This window comes from Schistocerca nitens, chromosome 1 (assembly GCF_023898315.1).
Source record: "Schistocerca nitens isolate TAMUIC-IGC-003100 chromosome 1, iqSchNite1.1, whole genome shotgun sequence".
In the NCBI taxonomy this organism is placed as follows: domain Eukaryota; kingdom Metazoa; phylum Arthropoda; class Insecta; order Orthoptera; family Acrididae; genus Schistocerca; species Schistocerca nitens.
Window position 1 is genome coordinate 593,639,950 of NC_064614.1, and position 17,976 is coordinate 593,657,925.

General features: G+C 38.9%; 1 protein-coding gene across 5 annotated transcripts in view; it reads right to left on the minus strand.

Annotated features, from left to right (window-relative positions):
- The window catches only part of LOC126256060 (exonuclease mut-7 homolog), a 227,486-nt gene that overhangs the window by 143,775 nt on the left and 65,735 nt on the right, over window positions 1–17,976 (minus strand). For all 5 annotated transcript variants that reach the window (XM_049955452.1, XM_049955454.1, XM_049955455.1 and 2 more), the window contains exons 6-7: window positions 11,171–11,373; window positions 8,348–8,529 (exon numbers count right to left, since the gene is read on the minus strand). In XM_049955452.1, coding sequence (XP_049811409.1) covers window positions 8,348–8,529; window positions 11,171–11,373 — 385 coding nt within the window. The remainder of the gene's footprint in view (window positions 1–8,347; window positions 8,530–11,170; window positions 11,374–17,976) is intronic.

Sequence of the window (17,976 nt, forward strand, 5' to 3'; positions counted from 1 at the left end):
TTTTCAACCTCAGTTACCATTAATTCATTTAATTTAAGAGTGTATTTTTGCAGTATTCTGCCTTTTATCAGGAGTCAGATTCTGCAGGAGGCACAAAATACTGTAACTCATTCAAGTTAATAGTAACAGTAACCACACGGAAATTAATATTTTAGCAAGCATGTCCCCCACCCCATCCCTCCTTTTCTCACAAGTGCACACACAGAGGGAGGAAGGGAGAAAGGCAGAATTTCTTATACGATGCATCTAGAGTGAATCTATGCACAAGTGTGAGAACATTTTCTAAATTTTTGTGCAGCATGTAACTTATTAGATGTGTAGAGGCCCAGGGTTGGTGGCCTCTACAGTAGCTAGACTGAGATGAGGTGGTTGATTGTCATCAATGTTGTCTGATGATTACTCAAAATACAGTCATCCCGTAGTGGCAATGCTCCTCAAGTATGCTGACAGTGGCGAGGTGAGTGGTGCTCATGCAACAGGCACCCAGTGACCAGCTAGGCCAAAATGCCAACATGTAACATCTGTGGCAGACCATCTATGGTCGCAGTGCCACTCCGCAGCTCACGGCACAGGCGCCCCTGCAGACCGAGAAGCCTGCTGCCATTATTTCACAGGAAGACAGCCCCAGTGGTGGTGTGCATCACTATGAACAGAGGCGTACAGCACCAGGTTGACTGCACAAATACAAGTGGTTAGGTGGCTACACGGTCCCGGTCAAGAGCCTCCAAGGAAAACAAAGGCCAGCTGCAGCTAAAGTGAGCCCAGAGATGGCCCACCAGCTGGAGGGTGTAAAGCCCATGGGAGTGGATTTACAATTAGAGGTCAGCTCATTGGTAGCGGAGCCCAAAGCCTCGTAGTGAGGGCTTGCAAAATGCTGTCACCCCCATCACCAGGTGTGGACCTCACCTGTTGGCAGTCTGAGATGCCTTTGGCTAAAAATTATTGGTATTTATACAGCTTTGGCACCCACTTGTTGTGCCAAGGCACTGCTTCCAACCGCATACACCAAAACAGGGCAGTAGCCAGAAGGGTGGCAACTGGCCCGCTGTTGTCGAGGTCTGCACCCCGTCTGCTGCATCTTTGGTAATGCGAGTGTTGGCTCCTGTCCTGCAATGTGGAAACTGGACGGTGCTATTGCTGCACTTGACGTATCAATGTTTCGGTCCACTCTGCACCTACTGGCATCTGTGGTGCACTTGCGGCAGCTCTGCTATTTTACTTAGTACTGCTGCAAAATAGTGGCAGCACACAGAGCCACTTTATCTCATCAGCGGAGTATCTAAAAATATAGTTTACTTCTAATATTTTCACCTTACACCTACAATATTCACTGATGAAAGTAATCTTGAACTGGGGAGAAGTAGTAGTGATATTTATAGTAGCACTTAACTTTTTTCTCACAATTGTCTCTATAATTATTCACGAAAACTTTCGTTTCCTCAAAGCCATTTTATTGCCTTTAATAATCACTTGAAGTAGCTTTAGGTCTTTGTTATGTAGGTTTCCTCACTGTGACATACAACACCTCTTGCAGTGTCCGTCACTGAAGTTGAATGAGCAACTCTCATCGTTGTCTTTAGATATTTTCTCTCTCTTCGACTAATCCTACTTATCGAGTAATACTCTAGAATTGGTGCACTAGAGTTTTGTAACTCACCTCCTTTTTTTTGGATGAATTACATTTCCTCATGATATTCCCAATGACTGTAGCTGGCAGTCTTCCCTTAAAAATGGTACTAGGTGGCCATTCCACTTTCTATCACTTCAGACTCTTAATCCTACCTATTTTATTGTTTTCAGTGTTTCCAATCATTAATTATCAATCATGTAATCAATCTATAATGGGTCTCACTAACTGTCTACACACACATACTTTTTTATGTTTAGGATCAACTACCAAACTATCAGTTTGAAAACAATGCAGCTAAAATGAGAAATATTTCAACATCAGTGTATTGGAGCAACAGGTAGGCACAAAAAGCAATTCATAGGTCCTAATTACAGAAGAAGCACTGACAGCAAACAGACAAATAATTGTTCAAATAAAAATGTTGTAACTAGGTATAATTACAATGGAACCAGTAGACTGAACACAACTTTATTTCATGGAAGCATTAACAACTTGAACACAGTATTTTAGTAACATTCAGCAGGAACCAATTACATACACAAAAAGCTGTAGCAATACACAGAGAGAACTAAGGCTGAGCAATTCCTCCTTATCAAATACTGGGCTCAGACCGGGTGGCAGGCAGGAAAAAGCATCAGCTTTTGCTTGTTGATTTGTAGGGTGGAAATGAATCTCATAGTTGTTATGTGAAAGGAAAAGGGCTCAACGTGGAAAGTGATGTGCTGCTTTATCTGGCAATGACGCAGAAGGTCTCTGAGTAAGGAAACCAAAGATTTGTGATCAGTGGCCAGCGATTTGGTACCATAGAGAAAAACATGGAATTTTTTCACAGCAAAGACAATGGCCAAAGCTTCCTTCTCTATCTGAGAGCACCTAGTCTGAGCAGGAGCCATCATGATGTCTATGAGTCAAGTCCCCAATCCGTACAGTGAAGTGTCTGTCACAAGGATCAAGTGGAGGCCTGGTTGGTACGTCACTAAGCAGGGCGCAGATCACAACATGATCTCATGTTTCTTTGTGACCTCAGGTCTGAAGATGATTTGGAAATGAGCCAAAACTGGTAATCAGTAAAGAAAAATTGTGATCTTGATGTAGGATTTTTATACACATATGTGATAAATGATAGCTAATCGCATTACTAGTTGATCATTCAAAATCAAAGTAAAACAAAAGAAATATTGTTCAGTGCCAGAAATGATAAAGGTCATATGTTAACAGGAAAATGTTTGTCCATAACACATTGTATTGAAAGAAACAGATAGAGAATGCGCTTGATAAGGACAAAATATAAATAACAATGTAACTGACCATGTTTTATTAAACAGTAAGGAAATTTAGACTTACCTGTTGTAAATGGAAGTGAGGTCATTGTGATGTAACTTAAGAAGGAATATGATTTGACTAGAACCCAAATATTTAGTGACAGCAGTATGAAATGGTTTTTGAGAATGTTTCTCGATATTCTTATGTGGAAATGCAGAAAAAACTCAAAACAGGACAAAGAATAGCAACTAAAGATGTTTGTGATGCTTTGTTATAACAATGTTTTGTCAAAGTTAGCAAACTTTCTCAAGTTTTTTTTAGCATTAAAGTTGCTTTTAAACTGAAAAATTGCTATAATAGTGTGCATATATGAAGGCGGAAGAGCAATGTGTTGTGCACTGAAAGAGATGGAGAATACTTTACAGGGGTTCCAGTGTGCTATCTTTTCCTATCTCACAATGCCACACAATCATTTCCTTTCTTTTTAACTCCAGCTGTTGCCTACCCGGATAACTGACGACATCTGGGTGAGTGGTACACCAGGCTTTTAAACTTATAAATTTTTGTTTATTTCAGAAAAAATAAAATGTGCATAACAATCTATCTTGACTTCTTTTTTATATTATCAAAACTAACCACAGGCTCATATCACATGCAAACATGAGAAAAACCAAAATACAATAACAAAAAAATTGTGGGTTTTAAACTTATTATTATTATTATTTCACAATCCTCATTATACTGAACCCTCAAAATATCAAATGAATTTTGCCTTCCCTAGAGATTCGATATATCGAGGTTTGACTATATAGGACAGCTGGACATCTGACAACCATACTTGTGGTATATTTTCCTGCCAGGCCACAGAGTTTTGAAGATGTGTGAACACTGCTGAATTTTGGGAGTGATATGTTCACATGAGGCTCAACCCAGATCTGACTGCCCTAGATCTGTATAAACAGTATGCGTGCTGGTCCCATACCATGAGGACCTTGTGTCAATATATTCATTCAGCAGTAAGTTTGTCCTTGTGTCACCCATAATACGTTTTGCCTCCAGCTACTGTGGCTTTTTAGCCAAAAGCTAAAATTTATAGCTGTCTTTTCGTTGTGCCTGTTTGTGACTCATCGTCTCCTCTATACAGTGAGTAGTACGCTACCCTTTTCATAATATTGTTGTTATTCCATCATGGACTTTCCATTGCTGCATCACTAAATACATTTCATGTGTATTCACATGCCATGAGGAAATCCACTCTGACTAAATCCTGTTATTTGTTGTCACCAGTAGTTCAACTGAAGGAAGATGAAGAGACGAAACAGCTATGACCCTGCTGGCGTAGCCGTCCCTGTATCATTGAGTGACTGTAGGAAACCAAGGACAAAACTACATCAGGATGCCCACATAATTACTCAAAGTGTGCTCTACTGCAAATATGAATCCAACTGACAAATTCTCACTATATAGCGGAGATGCTGAGTCACAGGTAGGTACAACAAAAAGACTGTCAAACAGGTAAGCATTCTGCCAAAAAGGCCTTCATCAAAATTAGACACATTACTTGTTTGGCAGTCTTTTTGTTGCGCCTATCTGTGACTCAGCATCTCTACTATATGGAAGCAGTAATCTATACTTTTCATAATGCTGTATTATTCCATACCAGATTTTCCATTGTCTGAATCCAACTGACACTGTACTCAAGCCCAAAGTTAATATCTATGGTAGTACCTAGAATTTATCATTATATTATGCTGCAACCAAACAAAATCGAACTATCTGCTAGACAAGTGTTATCTTTTTTCCCCCTGTGGACTGTACAAGTAACACCTACAAACAATTGCACTCTGGAGACTGAGTAGAACACCTGAGCATTAAAACCACCATTTTAACTTTTAACTATATTCTTATTAACACAGTCTTAGAAATTTTACACTGACAGGGTGTAAGGGGCATGAACAATGTCAGATAAGTGATCACAGTGAAAAGCACTGATGTGCACGGCCTCATGTGAGACTGTTCTCAGCACGGGTCAGAGTTTGAAGGGGACCTCATTGTGGATCTCCATTTAGTCATTGGTCAAATCATGCAATGTCCAGATTTGTGGAGTATTTGGCTGTGACTATGGCCTGATGGTGGATTGCTTGGGAAGTGAGAGCAGGCATACTCATAATCAATGTTCCATTAGATCACATCTGACTACCACCAGGCAAGATCAGTATATTGTGTGCAAAGCCCCTTTGCATCTGTACTTGCCGCCTGAGAACAAGTAATAGATTCGCTGGAACATTCTGTGAAACCCCACATCTTTGGCCGGAGACTTGCAGCAGCTGGACTAGGACATTACCGTCCCATGCAAAGGCATAGGCCCACAATATGAATGGCTGCCTCGAAGGAAGTCAATTTCCTGCATATACTGAGGCAGATGTGCCCATAACTACCATGATTGTAGGAAACAGTTATTAAGGATGCAATGTGTCATGTCACTTCCTCCGTACACATGCGTAGGATATAAGTTGCTATATGATCAGTTCTTTTAGTGAGATGCAGGCAGCAGAGGTAGCTGGAAAATGCCCATGAGGAATAAAATATAGCCAAAATGGATTTAAAACAGATGTAAATAAAGTAAACAAATACAGGTGAGTCTGTACATTTCAAACAACATGCAGCATTGGTTCATCGAGCAACAAACCAGACAATGTCCCTGAAAGATCTCGAGGTAGATTCCACTGCTGCTAAATTATTCTTGAATAAACAATTTGTTCTATGGACTATGAGTTTCTATTTTCTGATTAAGTGCTCCATTAGCACAACTAAATGTTCAATCCATTTTGAGTGCTCTGTTTCATGGTGCCCATTGTTCTAAACTAAATTTTGGTAAAATGCCCTCATTTTATCTGATGGAGATATCTGATAATACCGATATCATATCAACGCACACTCCACTGCAGAAAGAAAATCTCATTCTGGAAATAAAATGTGTTGTGCATGATCGTTCACGTATAACGAGCATCGAGGAAATGGAAGAATTTATGTAAATAACTTTTCTTTTTGACCGTAATGTATCAGATAGCCTTTAGTCTTCTCTGGAGAAGTTGCAAGATGGTCGAATGTTTCATCAAAGAATTTCCATGGAATTTCCAGGTTTCTTAAGTTTGAAAGTCCAAATTTCCTTGAGCCTGCTTTTGTTGTACATGAGAGCAAGTTATACTTCCCCAATTTTCAAAGCTGCAAATGACTTTTTTTTTTAAATTTCCACATCAGTTATTAGCAATTATTCCAAATTCAGCTACGATTTATAGTTTAATCAAAGATTCTGTAAGTTGAGAAGTCTCGCTGCCACTGGAAATGTCTTCGTTACCTATGTGTCCATTTCATGCCGTACTGTGTCAAAAATGGTTCAAATGGTTCTGAGCACTATGGGACTTAACATCTGTGGTCATCAGTCCCCTAGAACTTAGAACTACTTAAACCTAACTAACCTAAGGACATCACACACATCCATGCCCGAGGCAGGATTCGAACCTGCGACCGCAGCAGTCGCGCGGTTCAGGACTGCGCGCCTAGAACCGCTAGACCACCGCGGCCGGCTGTACTGTGTCATTATGTGATAAATTGAAGTACACGAAAAATTCTCTCAGAAACACTGTCTGAACTATTGTCACTGGAATATGATATCAAAAAGTTTTGATGACAATAAAACATCATGTTTCAAGCAAGACATTCTTTACATTATGGTCAATGTTGACTTTAAGCATGAAACTGTCAGAATGTTCACAAATTACTATTTTGAATAGGAATTAGTAAAAAAAAGAATGAAAAGCTGAATATTCAGTACTGAACTACAAAAGATACATATTTAAATATAGATGCATTTTATATTTTTTAATTAATTTAAAAGCCAAAAAACCACTTCTGCTTCTATATGAATGAAGAATTCACAGCTACATAAATTCTTACCCACACATCACACTCAATAGCATTCACAATCATGAACTGTCACAACCGCAATCATACATCATCACATTCACAATATTGTCTATCATCAGAGTCAAGTCATGCATTGGGAAACAGACTTTGAGCAAGAGACTTCCCAGACAAAGGGAAGATCCCTTAGGCCCGCAAGCACATTAGAAGTGGCTGTGACCGAGCAACACTGACTATAACAATTTCATGTACTTCTACGCCTTTTCTTACATGGCTCCACAACTGATTGTTTCCAAAAGATTTTAGAATGATTTGAAACAAAATTTCTCAGAAAATGTCTTTCCCCCAGTCTTTCTCAGAATTTCTGAAGTTTTCAAAATTCCATGAGATTTGTCTAACTTTTCCAGTAAATTAAATTGTCCTGATAATTTCCAATTTTCCATGTTTTTCAGATAAGTCACCACCATATGTTGGTGATAATTCATATCAATGATTGCAAGAGTTCGCTTAAATTATGTGATTTAATTAATGTGACAACACTTAACCTTTCAGTATTTTATTGCTATTATTATTATTATTATTATTATTACTATTATTTTATTTACTTTTTGATGATGTGAGGAAGCACTAGTATCAGAACAATGAGGACACTTTTCAGCAAGTGAAGAATTCTAAGCTAAAATGCAGAAATTTGATGACACATACCGCAGGATATTATTAGAGCCCTGGGAAAAAAAAAAAAAAAAAAAAAAAAAAAAACCTGGAAAACGAGTACAAGAATACTAAAATCCTTAAATACAGCCTGGAATATGTCTTGTTATCAACAATGGAAAATCTTGGATGGAACAACAACAATATGAAATACCACAGATTGCTACTAACATGAGTTCGATCTGAGTGACCAGAGATGACATGGCCAGTTGCATGCGCATGTGTTTCTAAACCTGAAGGATGCTGTCTGACAGCTTATTATAATTTTAAATGTAGTTTAAATGAGGCTGTCTATCACTCAGCACACCCTCTACTGATATCTACTTTACACACACCCCTCCCCACCTCTCCACTGCCTTCTGTCTAACCTCCCAACTGCACATAGCTACCATACCCTCTTTCCATTTCATCCCTGTGCACTCCCCAACAACACATCACTGTCTGCCACCCCTACCCTACTATTCCTCCTCCTCCCCGCCCCAACCTCCTACTTACCACCACCCAGTCACCACTCACTTCATGCACTGGTGTTGCTGCTTGCAGTGTGGCCTCAGTGTGGTCGTCATCTTATTTTGACGAAGGCCTTACTGGCCAAAACCTGTATTTGTGACAGTCTTTTTGTTGTGCCTATCTGCAACTCAGCATCTCCGCTATATGGTGAGTAGCAATTTTTCCTTTTCATAATATTGTTACAAAATATTATTGTTTTTACCAGATAAATGCTACACTGACTCAAGTTTCATTACTACAGGTGATAATTTCACAAGAAAAAATGAAAGTATGTACAAGTACCTAACATTTGTGTCTGCAAATACTCACCTAAACTATTATCTTGATATCTTTTGTGAAGTAGGAACTGCAGTGCACCTTCATTTCTCCTCTGATTGAGATTTGGGCAAATTTCTTCCGGAAGATTGTACATTTTGACTAATCTCCCCACAAGTTTGCTAAGTGGTTTGTAATGAAACTTATCCAACTTAACATCTGGTACTTTTAATTTACTGAAACACAAGGATCATCTTTTTGATGTCACTATTATTCTTGCACAAATACGGTATGAAACATTGTTACATCTAGTACAGGCTTACACTCACAATACTACAATAGTCTCAAGAAGTGATGCAATGAAACAAGTAAAAATTAAAAACTGATGTTTCCACCAAAGATTTATTATTGCCATTTCATTTATTTTAATGTTTTCTTTGTTGTGGACATTATTCACGCACATCTGTGGACATTATTCACATACATCTTCTGTTCAAACCCACAGTGCCCACCCACAATTGATTTATTTACCAAAGAATACTGGAAAATACATTATACTCATGCCACCTACATCACACACTAACTTTATTTTCAAAGAAAAACACAAGTACTCTGACTATAGTCCGACACTACAGAATTAAAACCAGCAACAAGACCAATCGGAAAGAGTCTTGTTGTGAAACTGCAAAAAAATATTACTGAAGATTTTTTTACGTAGCAGAATTCAGTCATCTGAAAGAACAGTGATCATGATCCTGATTGTGATCATCATCATCATCATCATCATCATTGTCATCATCACCACCACCACCAACAACAACAACACCGTCACCATAAATGTAAATACTGTCATAAGCACAAGAACGGTCCACAACAAATTTATTTCTGCTCACAACATCACACAAAATTGTTTACCAAAATCAGGAGTGCTAATGTTATTAGGTGTCAAGAAATTAGTAACAGTATGAGACGTAGAGAAGAAATCATGCATTAAAAACCCTAACGAAGAACATCATTCACAATAAGCTTCTCTGGTCATCCCGCAATCCACTTGAAAGTCCAAAAGTCATCAACAAGCTATGTGCCAGTACATAATGCAAATAACAAACTTTTTTTTTCTTTTTTTTTTCAAAAAGGCGTGTAATAATACAGTAATGTAAGAAGATACAGAACTATCTATTTTCTTACAAAACTGTTGTGTCTTTTGTGGCCACTTGATGAATTGCCTGTTGGCTTTTGTCTCAGGATCTTTGATCGATATTTGTTTAAAGATTTTCTGACATTTGGCCGGCATTAGTGGCTGGCAGACTGGAGTCAATCACATGCTGAGAGACTGTATGAACATGTTGTGTCAATATCTGAGGGCATTTCCCTAGTCCTTGCCGCCATGGTTTGCACCTTGTTGCCTTCAATGAATAATCGCTGCAACATGGGAATCCACAATCTATTTATTTTCAGGCTTTCTTCTTTCTAGTTACAACAACTGACACATTTGTGAATTCCTATAGCTTTCCTGAATAAACAGGAATGACAACTTTTCTCCACAAGGACAACCCACGCATCAGCAAATTTTATCATTTAGTCGGTCTCAAACAGCACATTCTCCATCACAGCTGATTCTTCTCCCTTATGTCCAATGATCCCAGTATTGTTGAATAATCTGGTCATTTCAACTCAGATGTACATGATATATTCCTGACATTGTAAGCAGGTTCCTTCTATTGTTTGCCAATGTGATGCAGTCTCCGATCTTGCTCCATTTTCTTTATATATTAAAAAAGATGCTGTGACTTACCAAACGAGAAAGTGCTGGTAGATAGACACAATAAAAAACACACAAACACACACACAAACTTCAAGCTTTCGGAACCCACGGTTGCTTCACCAGGAAAGAGGGAAGGAGAGGGAAAGACGAAAGGATGTGGGTTTTAAGGGAGAGGGTAAGGAGTCATCCCAATCCCAGGAGCAGAAAGACTTACCTTAGGGCGAAAAAGGGACAGGTATACACTCGCACACACACACACATATCCATCCGCACATATACAGGTACAAGCCTGCCCAAACTCCTTGCCTTTACATATGTCTGTTTGTGCCTGCATATGTGTGGATGGATATGTGTGTGTGTGCGCACGGGCGCGCGCGAGTGTATACCTCTCCCTTCTTCCCCCTAAGGTAAGTCTTTCCGCTCCCAGGGTTGGGATGACTCCTTACCCTCTCCCTTAAAACCCACATCCTTTCGTCTTTCTCTCTCCTTCCCTCTTTCCTGATGAAGCAACCGTGGGTTGCGAAAGCTTGAAGTTTGTGTGTGTGTTTGTGTGTTTTTTATTGTGTCTATCTACCAGCACTTTCTCGCTTGGTAAGTTGCAGCATCTTTTTTAATATATTTTTCCCATGTGGAATGTTTCTTTCTATTATATTACAAAAGTGGATCTGAATTCAGTGATTTTGTCTTCATGATCTACTGACTAATACAAAGATCTGCATATGTAAATGAAGTATTAACAGGAGAAAGTGTGCAGTGTTTTCAGTATATATTCAATCAAATTCAAATAATAAATTACAAACATTTGTGCTTTATACAGCCTTGTGAACGACACAATGTATGTATCACGAGGCAAGTTTTTCAGTAGTGGTTTTTCTTAAACTACTATTTTGCACCAATGACAGCACTATCACAAATAAAGCGCTACTGCAGATAATGGAGAGGGAAATGGGGTCATCTAAGGTCTGATAAAATCAAACTACATACCAACTATAATGGCACAAAATTCAACTTCACTTTTAATTAATCTCAAGGATTCAAATATTTTTGCTCTGTTCAAAAGCAGCACAATAGTTTGAGTTATCAGTATCAAAGAAAAAAATTTAAATACCTACACAGCTATTGAATCCACTTCATTTCTGAGTGCTCTCTTTTCCAAGAGTTTGTCAAGGAATATTACTAATTTTTTCTGGTGTGGAACAGAACCTGACAAAAATTCTTCAGCAATTGACATTTTATCTTGAAGTGCTAGTGGAATAATGAAGTCTTCTATTGCAAAATAATCATGCAATTTCAGAAGTGTTGCACTCTGGCAAGCCTGAAAATTTGAGGTCATTCAGTAAAAAAGTACAACTGTAAATCATATGAAGTTTGAAGATACTGGGTAGATAATAAACAATGGAAAGAGTCACGATAACAACTCACCACATAATGGAGACAGTGAGAGCTTAGTAACTGAAACATGTTGACTCAGCTCACAAACTTTTATTCTTCTTCGGGATACATGCACATATACAACTCAATGTGTGCTCTGAAGGAGAACAAAAGTGATGAGCAGAGCTACCATGGCATAGTCCTTGCTCATACTGCCTATCTATGGCATAATGCCTTCTCTGTATGGTTACCTCTTGTCTTTTCTCATTAGATTGTTAAAATTGGACACAATTTTTCCACCAATGCAGGAAGAAGACATACACTGTTTGTTAACATAAAATATTCACTGAAAATAAAAATACTACAGTCTGTAAATGAATATGGATTACTACCAACAATTTTGCAACAGAGTTGCTGGAAAGCGCTTACTTCTGACAGAAAAATATTTAGTACTGTTGAGACACACACATAAAAAGATACATACACTGTTCTAGCTTTCCGAACTCTTACTTCCTTGCCCAGGGGCCGGAAAGGGATGGGTTAGGGGAGGTGAAAAAGGAAGGGTAGTCCACTCAGATCCTGGGGTGAGAGGAACCCATCTGTTGTGATGAAGAAGGGAGACCAAGATTAAGGGGGAGGCCATAGAGAATAGGTCAGGGACGGTACACTAGTAAAAACTAAGTTACCTTCACAGTACAGAAGTGATGACTACAGAGTATGAAGTAAGGGTGGATTAGGGCATAAGAACTTAATAATCCCATTAAAAACAAAGAGGGGAAACATTAAAAAAAGAGGTCACCCAGAACTGCAGGACAGGGGAGGCTTATCGGACAGGTAGAGAAGGAAAGACTTCATTCTTTTTCTATCCAGCAAGTATCCTGCGACCCAAAGCTGTGAGTGATTTTTCCAAACTCTCCATTTCCTAAATCTTGCCAGTCCTCTTTCCTCATCCCTCTTCTTCCCCCTTGAGCCCTTCTCAACAAGAAGGAGCCACTGACACTGAAAGCTTGCACATTTCCTTAACCTATAGACATGCGTGTTTTTCTGCTGCCGCTTGGCGCAGAGATTTTTTTTATCTATCCAGTTCCTTTATGTTTTCAAAAATTAATTACAGTCTTTGTTTTGCCCTTCCCACAATATTTTCTACGAGATGGTTTCAATTGAAGTTGTCCACAATTGTAATTCTTACATATTTAGTTGAACTGGCAACATTTAAATTTGTGTGATTTATCATGTAACCAAAATTTATTGGATTTTCTCATGCGGAGGACCTCCACTTTTTTTTGTTTAGGGTCAATTGTCACGTCTTGTGCCACGAAGATAGTAAGTAAAACAGTCATCAATCATAAAACCATTCTTTTCATGACACTTACATTCAATTTAAATCATCTTCCAAGACCTTTGCCATTTCCAATAGGATTACTAAGAGACTGGCAAACCTCAAAGTTTTTATTTATTTTCCTTGAAATTTAATGCTCTATATACCAACTTCTCTCTGGTTCCTTTACGGCTTACTCAATGTAAAGATCAATATGGGGGATACACTACAACCCCATCTCCTTTCATGCCCCTTGACTCTCATAACTGCAGTGTGGTTTTTGTAAGAGTTGTAGATAACCATTTGCTCAGTGTATTTTATCCAAGCTACTTTCTAAATTTTAAAGAGTGTATTCCTATCAACTCTGTCAAACAATTCTCAATCTACAAATGCAATAAACAAAGATTTGCCTTTCTGCAGTTTCACTTCTAAGTTAAGTCGTAGGGTCAGTGTCACTTGTGTTCCTACTTTTTTTCAGAATCCAAACTGATCTCCTCCGAGGTCAGCTCCCTCCAGTCTTTCCATTCTTCTGTTATTAGTTCACATTTAAGTATTCGCAACTAAACTTATTACACTCATCATCCTGTAATATTAATGTCTATCAGCACCTGCTTCCTTTGGAGTTGGATTTATTTCATTATTGATACACCCATTTTCAGTAGAGGTATTTATTTCTGTTTTAAGAGCTTGCAGATCTTTTGGTCCCAGACTATACTGACTGCTCTGCAGAGCATATCTTAGTGTGTGTTTCGTGTTGTTATTCCTCGTTATATTTCGTGTATGTTGCAACCTCAGCAGTGTCACTGTGTGGCAATTTTCTCTCTTGCAGGGGTCTGTTAATACTTTCTAACTTAATCCTGAATGCTTTGTTTGTATTTTTTGAGATTTTATATAAGTTTTTTAACACAGTACGATATGACTAGGGATTGCACTTGTTGTGGGCATGTAAAAGGAGAACTGGCTGCTGTGACAGTGGGGCGGAGGTGATGAGACCTGCGACACCTTTGGTGCTGTTGGAATCGCCCTGTGACCTGGTTGTTGCTGCGTCTTCTGATAAGCAACATCTGACAGGTCCGCCCTCACTTGAGAGTGACTGGCAGACAGTGGTGGGTTCATGTGTCACTGAGCGGAAGGTGAAAGAGGAAACAGGCCACACGGCTGGCTTCTTACACCTTGGCAACATGTATGAGGTTCTACCCAGTGCTGATAACACATTACTTCTGAACCAGTATGGCATGCCTCTACTGTTTGGCCAGCAGCCAATTTTCCTGCGCTGTCCAGACAAGTGCAGAAGACAGGTACACTAATCATTGGAAGCTCCAACGTAGGCCAGATAATGGAGCCCCTAAGGGAAATACCATGCAGGGTAGAAAGAACACTAGTGTGTACTCAGTACGTTTGCTGGGGATCTCATCCATGATGGGGAGGAGGCAGCCCTGCCGCCAGCTGCTGAGTTGACTGGGTGCAATCAGCTGCAAATAATGGCACATGTCAGCATGAACAGCACATGCCGCTTAGGTTCTGAGGCCAGCCTTGGCTCCTTTCAGGAGGTGGCTGATTTGGTGAAGGTAACTAATATCACAACCAGGATGCATGCTACTCTGACTATTTGTAGCATCATACCCAGAATCGGTCAGAATCCTCTGGTTTGGAGGAGAGTGAAAGGTCTAAACCAGAGACTCGGATGACTCTGCAATGGTACTGGATGCAAATTTCTCAACCTCAGCTATCGAGTGCAGAGTTTTAGGGTTCCTCTTAATAAGTAAGGTGTGTACTATAAGCAGGAACCAGCTACTAGGGTATTGGAGTATGTGTGATGTGTACATATGAAACTGGTAGTGAACAGCAACAAAATCTCAAGTTCAGATTGGAATATTTATAGTAAGGATAGGCTAGTCATCACTGGTGGCAGCATATTTGTTGCAGTAAAGAACTCAATAATACTTATCAGAGATTCTGAATGTAAATTAATCTGGCTGAAGTTAAGCACCAAACAATGGTAAAAAAAGGTAATCAAATGCTTTTATAGACCACCAGTGTCAGGAGCCATAGTGATAGAGCTTCAGAGAGAACTTGCAGAATATCATTAATAATTTTCCTGATCATGTTGTTGTAACAGGGTTGACCAATTTGTCAGTCATGCTATTGAACAGTTTGAGAACTAATGTAAAAGTAACATCTTAGACCACCTAGCAACAAACAGATCTGAACTTATCTAATCAGTTAATGTAAAGGAAGGTACCAGCAACTATGACTACAGGTTTTGCAGAGAATGTTAAGAAAGGTAGGAAGATATTTTTTGTTTAGTAAGAGTGACAGGATACAAGTTGTAGAGTATCTGAGTACACAACAACAAATATTCAGTGATGAAAATGAAGATCTGGAGCACACATGGAAAAAATTCAAAAGCATTGTTGAATATGCCTCGAGACAAACATGCTTCGAGCAAGTTCTTCAGCAGTGGGAAAGACCAACCATGGTTTAACAGCAATGCTAGAAAACGGTTATGTAAACAAAGAGAGCTTCATCACGGATTGAAGACAAAATCAAAGCTTAGGTGACAAATGGTTCAAATGGCTCTGAGCACTATGGGACTTAACATCTGAGGTCATGAGTCCCCTAGAACTTAGAACTACTTAAACCTAACTAACCTAAGGACATCACACACATCCATGCCCGAGGCAGGATTCGAACCTGCAACCGTAGCGGTCGCGCGGTTCCAGACTGTAGCGCCTAGAACTGCTAGGCCACTGTGGCCGCTTAGGTGACAAACAAAATCTGAATGAAGGAAAGATATGTGTAACGAGAACAATGAGAGAAGTTTTCAATCACTTTGAAAGTACAATTTTTTCAACTAATCTTAGTAAAAACACTAAGAGGTTTTTGTCTTGTGTAAAATCAGTAAGTGGTTCTAAATCCTCTATTCATTCACTCAGTGAACATACCAGCACCAAAATGGAAGATAACAGAGAGAAGGCCAAATTACTGAATTCGGTCTCCCAAAACTGTTTCACAGCAGCAGTTTATAACACAGTCCCTCCTTTCAATCACTGTACAAAAATAAAAATTGGAGATATTGAGATAACTGACCATCGAGTAGAAAAGCAACTCCAATCACTTAGTAATGGAGAGGCATCTGGACCAGATGAGATACCTATAAGATTCTACTATGTGAAAGAACTTGTTCCCCTTCTAGCAGCAGTTTATCAGAAATCACTGGAACAATGAAGGGTACCAAATGACTGGAAAAAGTGAAGGTCATTCCTGTTTTCAAGAAGGGCCGTAGGACAGGCACACATAATTATAGGCCTATATCGTTGATGTCAATCTATTGAAGAATTATGGACAATGTTCTATGCTAAAGAATTATGACATTTTTGGAGAATGAAAATCTCCTCTACAAAAGTCAACATAGATTCTGCAAACAGAGATCTGTACAGACAGAGATCTGTGAAACTCAGCTAGCTCTCTTCCTCCCTGAGATCCATAGTCCTGTAGACAATGGCACTCAGATTGATGCCGTGTTCTTTGACTTCAAGAAGGCATTTGACACCATTCCTCATATATTGGATCAGATTTGCCTCTAGATTCAAGATCTCCTTGCAGATAGAACTCAACATGTCACTCTTACCAGAAAAAAATCAGCAGATGCAAAGGTAATTTCCAGAGTACCCCCAAGAAGTGTGATAGGGCCGTTACTGTCTACAATGTATATTAATGATCTAGCAGACACATCAGCTCTTTAAGACTGTTTGTAAATTATGTGGTTATCTATAAGAAAGTAGTAATTCCAGAAGACAGCATCACTTTGAAGAATGACCATCACAGGATTGACAAACGGCACGGGTTCTGGCAGTTAAACGTGAACACAAATAAATGTAATATATTGCAGGTACAAAGGAAAAGAAATCCACTACTGTACAACTACACCATTGATGATTATGGTATTTACCATAAATATATCTATGAAAACTATCCAGAGCAACCTTAAGTGAAATGACCACATAAAACAAATAGTAGGAAAAGCAGATCCAAGACAGCTTCATAGGAACAATCTTAAGGAAATGTAACTCATCCACGAAGGAAGCAGCTTATAAGGTGTTTGTTTGACCAATTCTCAAGTGTTGTTCATCAATATGGGAACTTTACCAGGTAGGTCTGTTAGAAGATATAGAGAAGATACAACGAAGAGCAGTGCATTTCCTAGTGGAATCATTTAGTCGGCACAAGAGCGTTACAGAGATGCATAACAAACTCCAATGACACATGTTACAAGACAGATGTGCTGCATCATGGAGAGGTTTACTATTAAAATTTTGAGAGAACATATAACTTATTTTACCATAAATCTCAAGAAATGACCAGAATAAGAGAATTCGAGAAATTAGACTAATACAGAGGGTTACTGAAAATACTTCTTCCGATGCACCATTTGTGAGTGGAACAGGGTATGTGGATTAATTTAGTGGTACCAGATGTATCCTCCACCACAAACTGTTAGGTGGCTTATGGAGTATGATTTAGAAGCAGGTTATTTCATCCATCTCATATATTCCGCAAACCAAGAGGAATTATTTTGTCATTGTTGTTTTGTGCAAGGATCTCAGTACTTCTGAGGGAAGATCATCTACTTAAAGTGTCTAAGTGGGTACAATTGCAGTATATTAGAGTATCAAAAGAAAAATGTAAAATTATGAGGACTGGCTGGTCAGTGCTTACCTTCAGGAGGCACAATTTCAATACTACCAAATGCTATAATAAAAGCAGAAAAAACTATTCCTATCTTTCAGAACTGTTAGTTTCATTAACAAAGGCGAAAGAGGGTTGTATTTGTAAGAGTTGTGAAGGAAGGGCAGGTCATTAAGACCCCAAGTTGAGAGGGATCCACCTGTTGTTCAATGAGTAGAGACAAAAATGAAGAGGAGAGAAGAAAATTAAAGTTCGTACATCAAGCACTGCAGCAACTTCAATCCAGAGTTGATAGGACAGTGAGAAGTGAAGAAAGACTGAGGAGAAATGATAAATGGAATGAACAGTGAAATTAGGAACTATGAGGAAAACAGAAAAAAAAAGAAAGGAAAAGAAACAATAAAGAGAGAGGATAGGGAAAGACATAAGTAAAATTTACAATCGAAACATGCAAATACATGAATAAGTAGGGTAGGGAGTTTGTTTGCGAAGGTTAATACTGGGAGGATGACTGGGTGTCAGTATGCTGGAGAGCAAGTT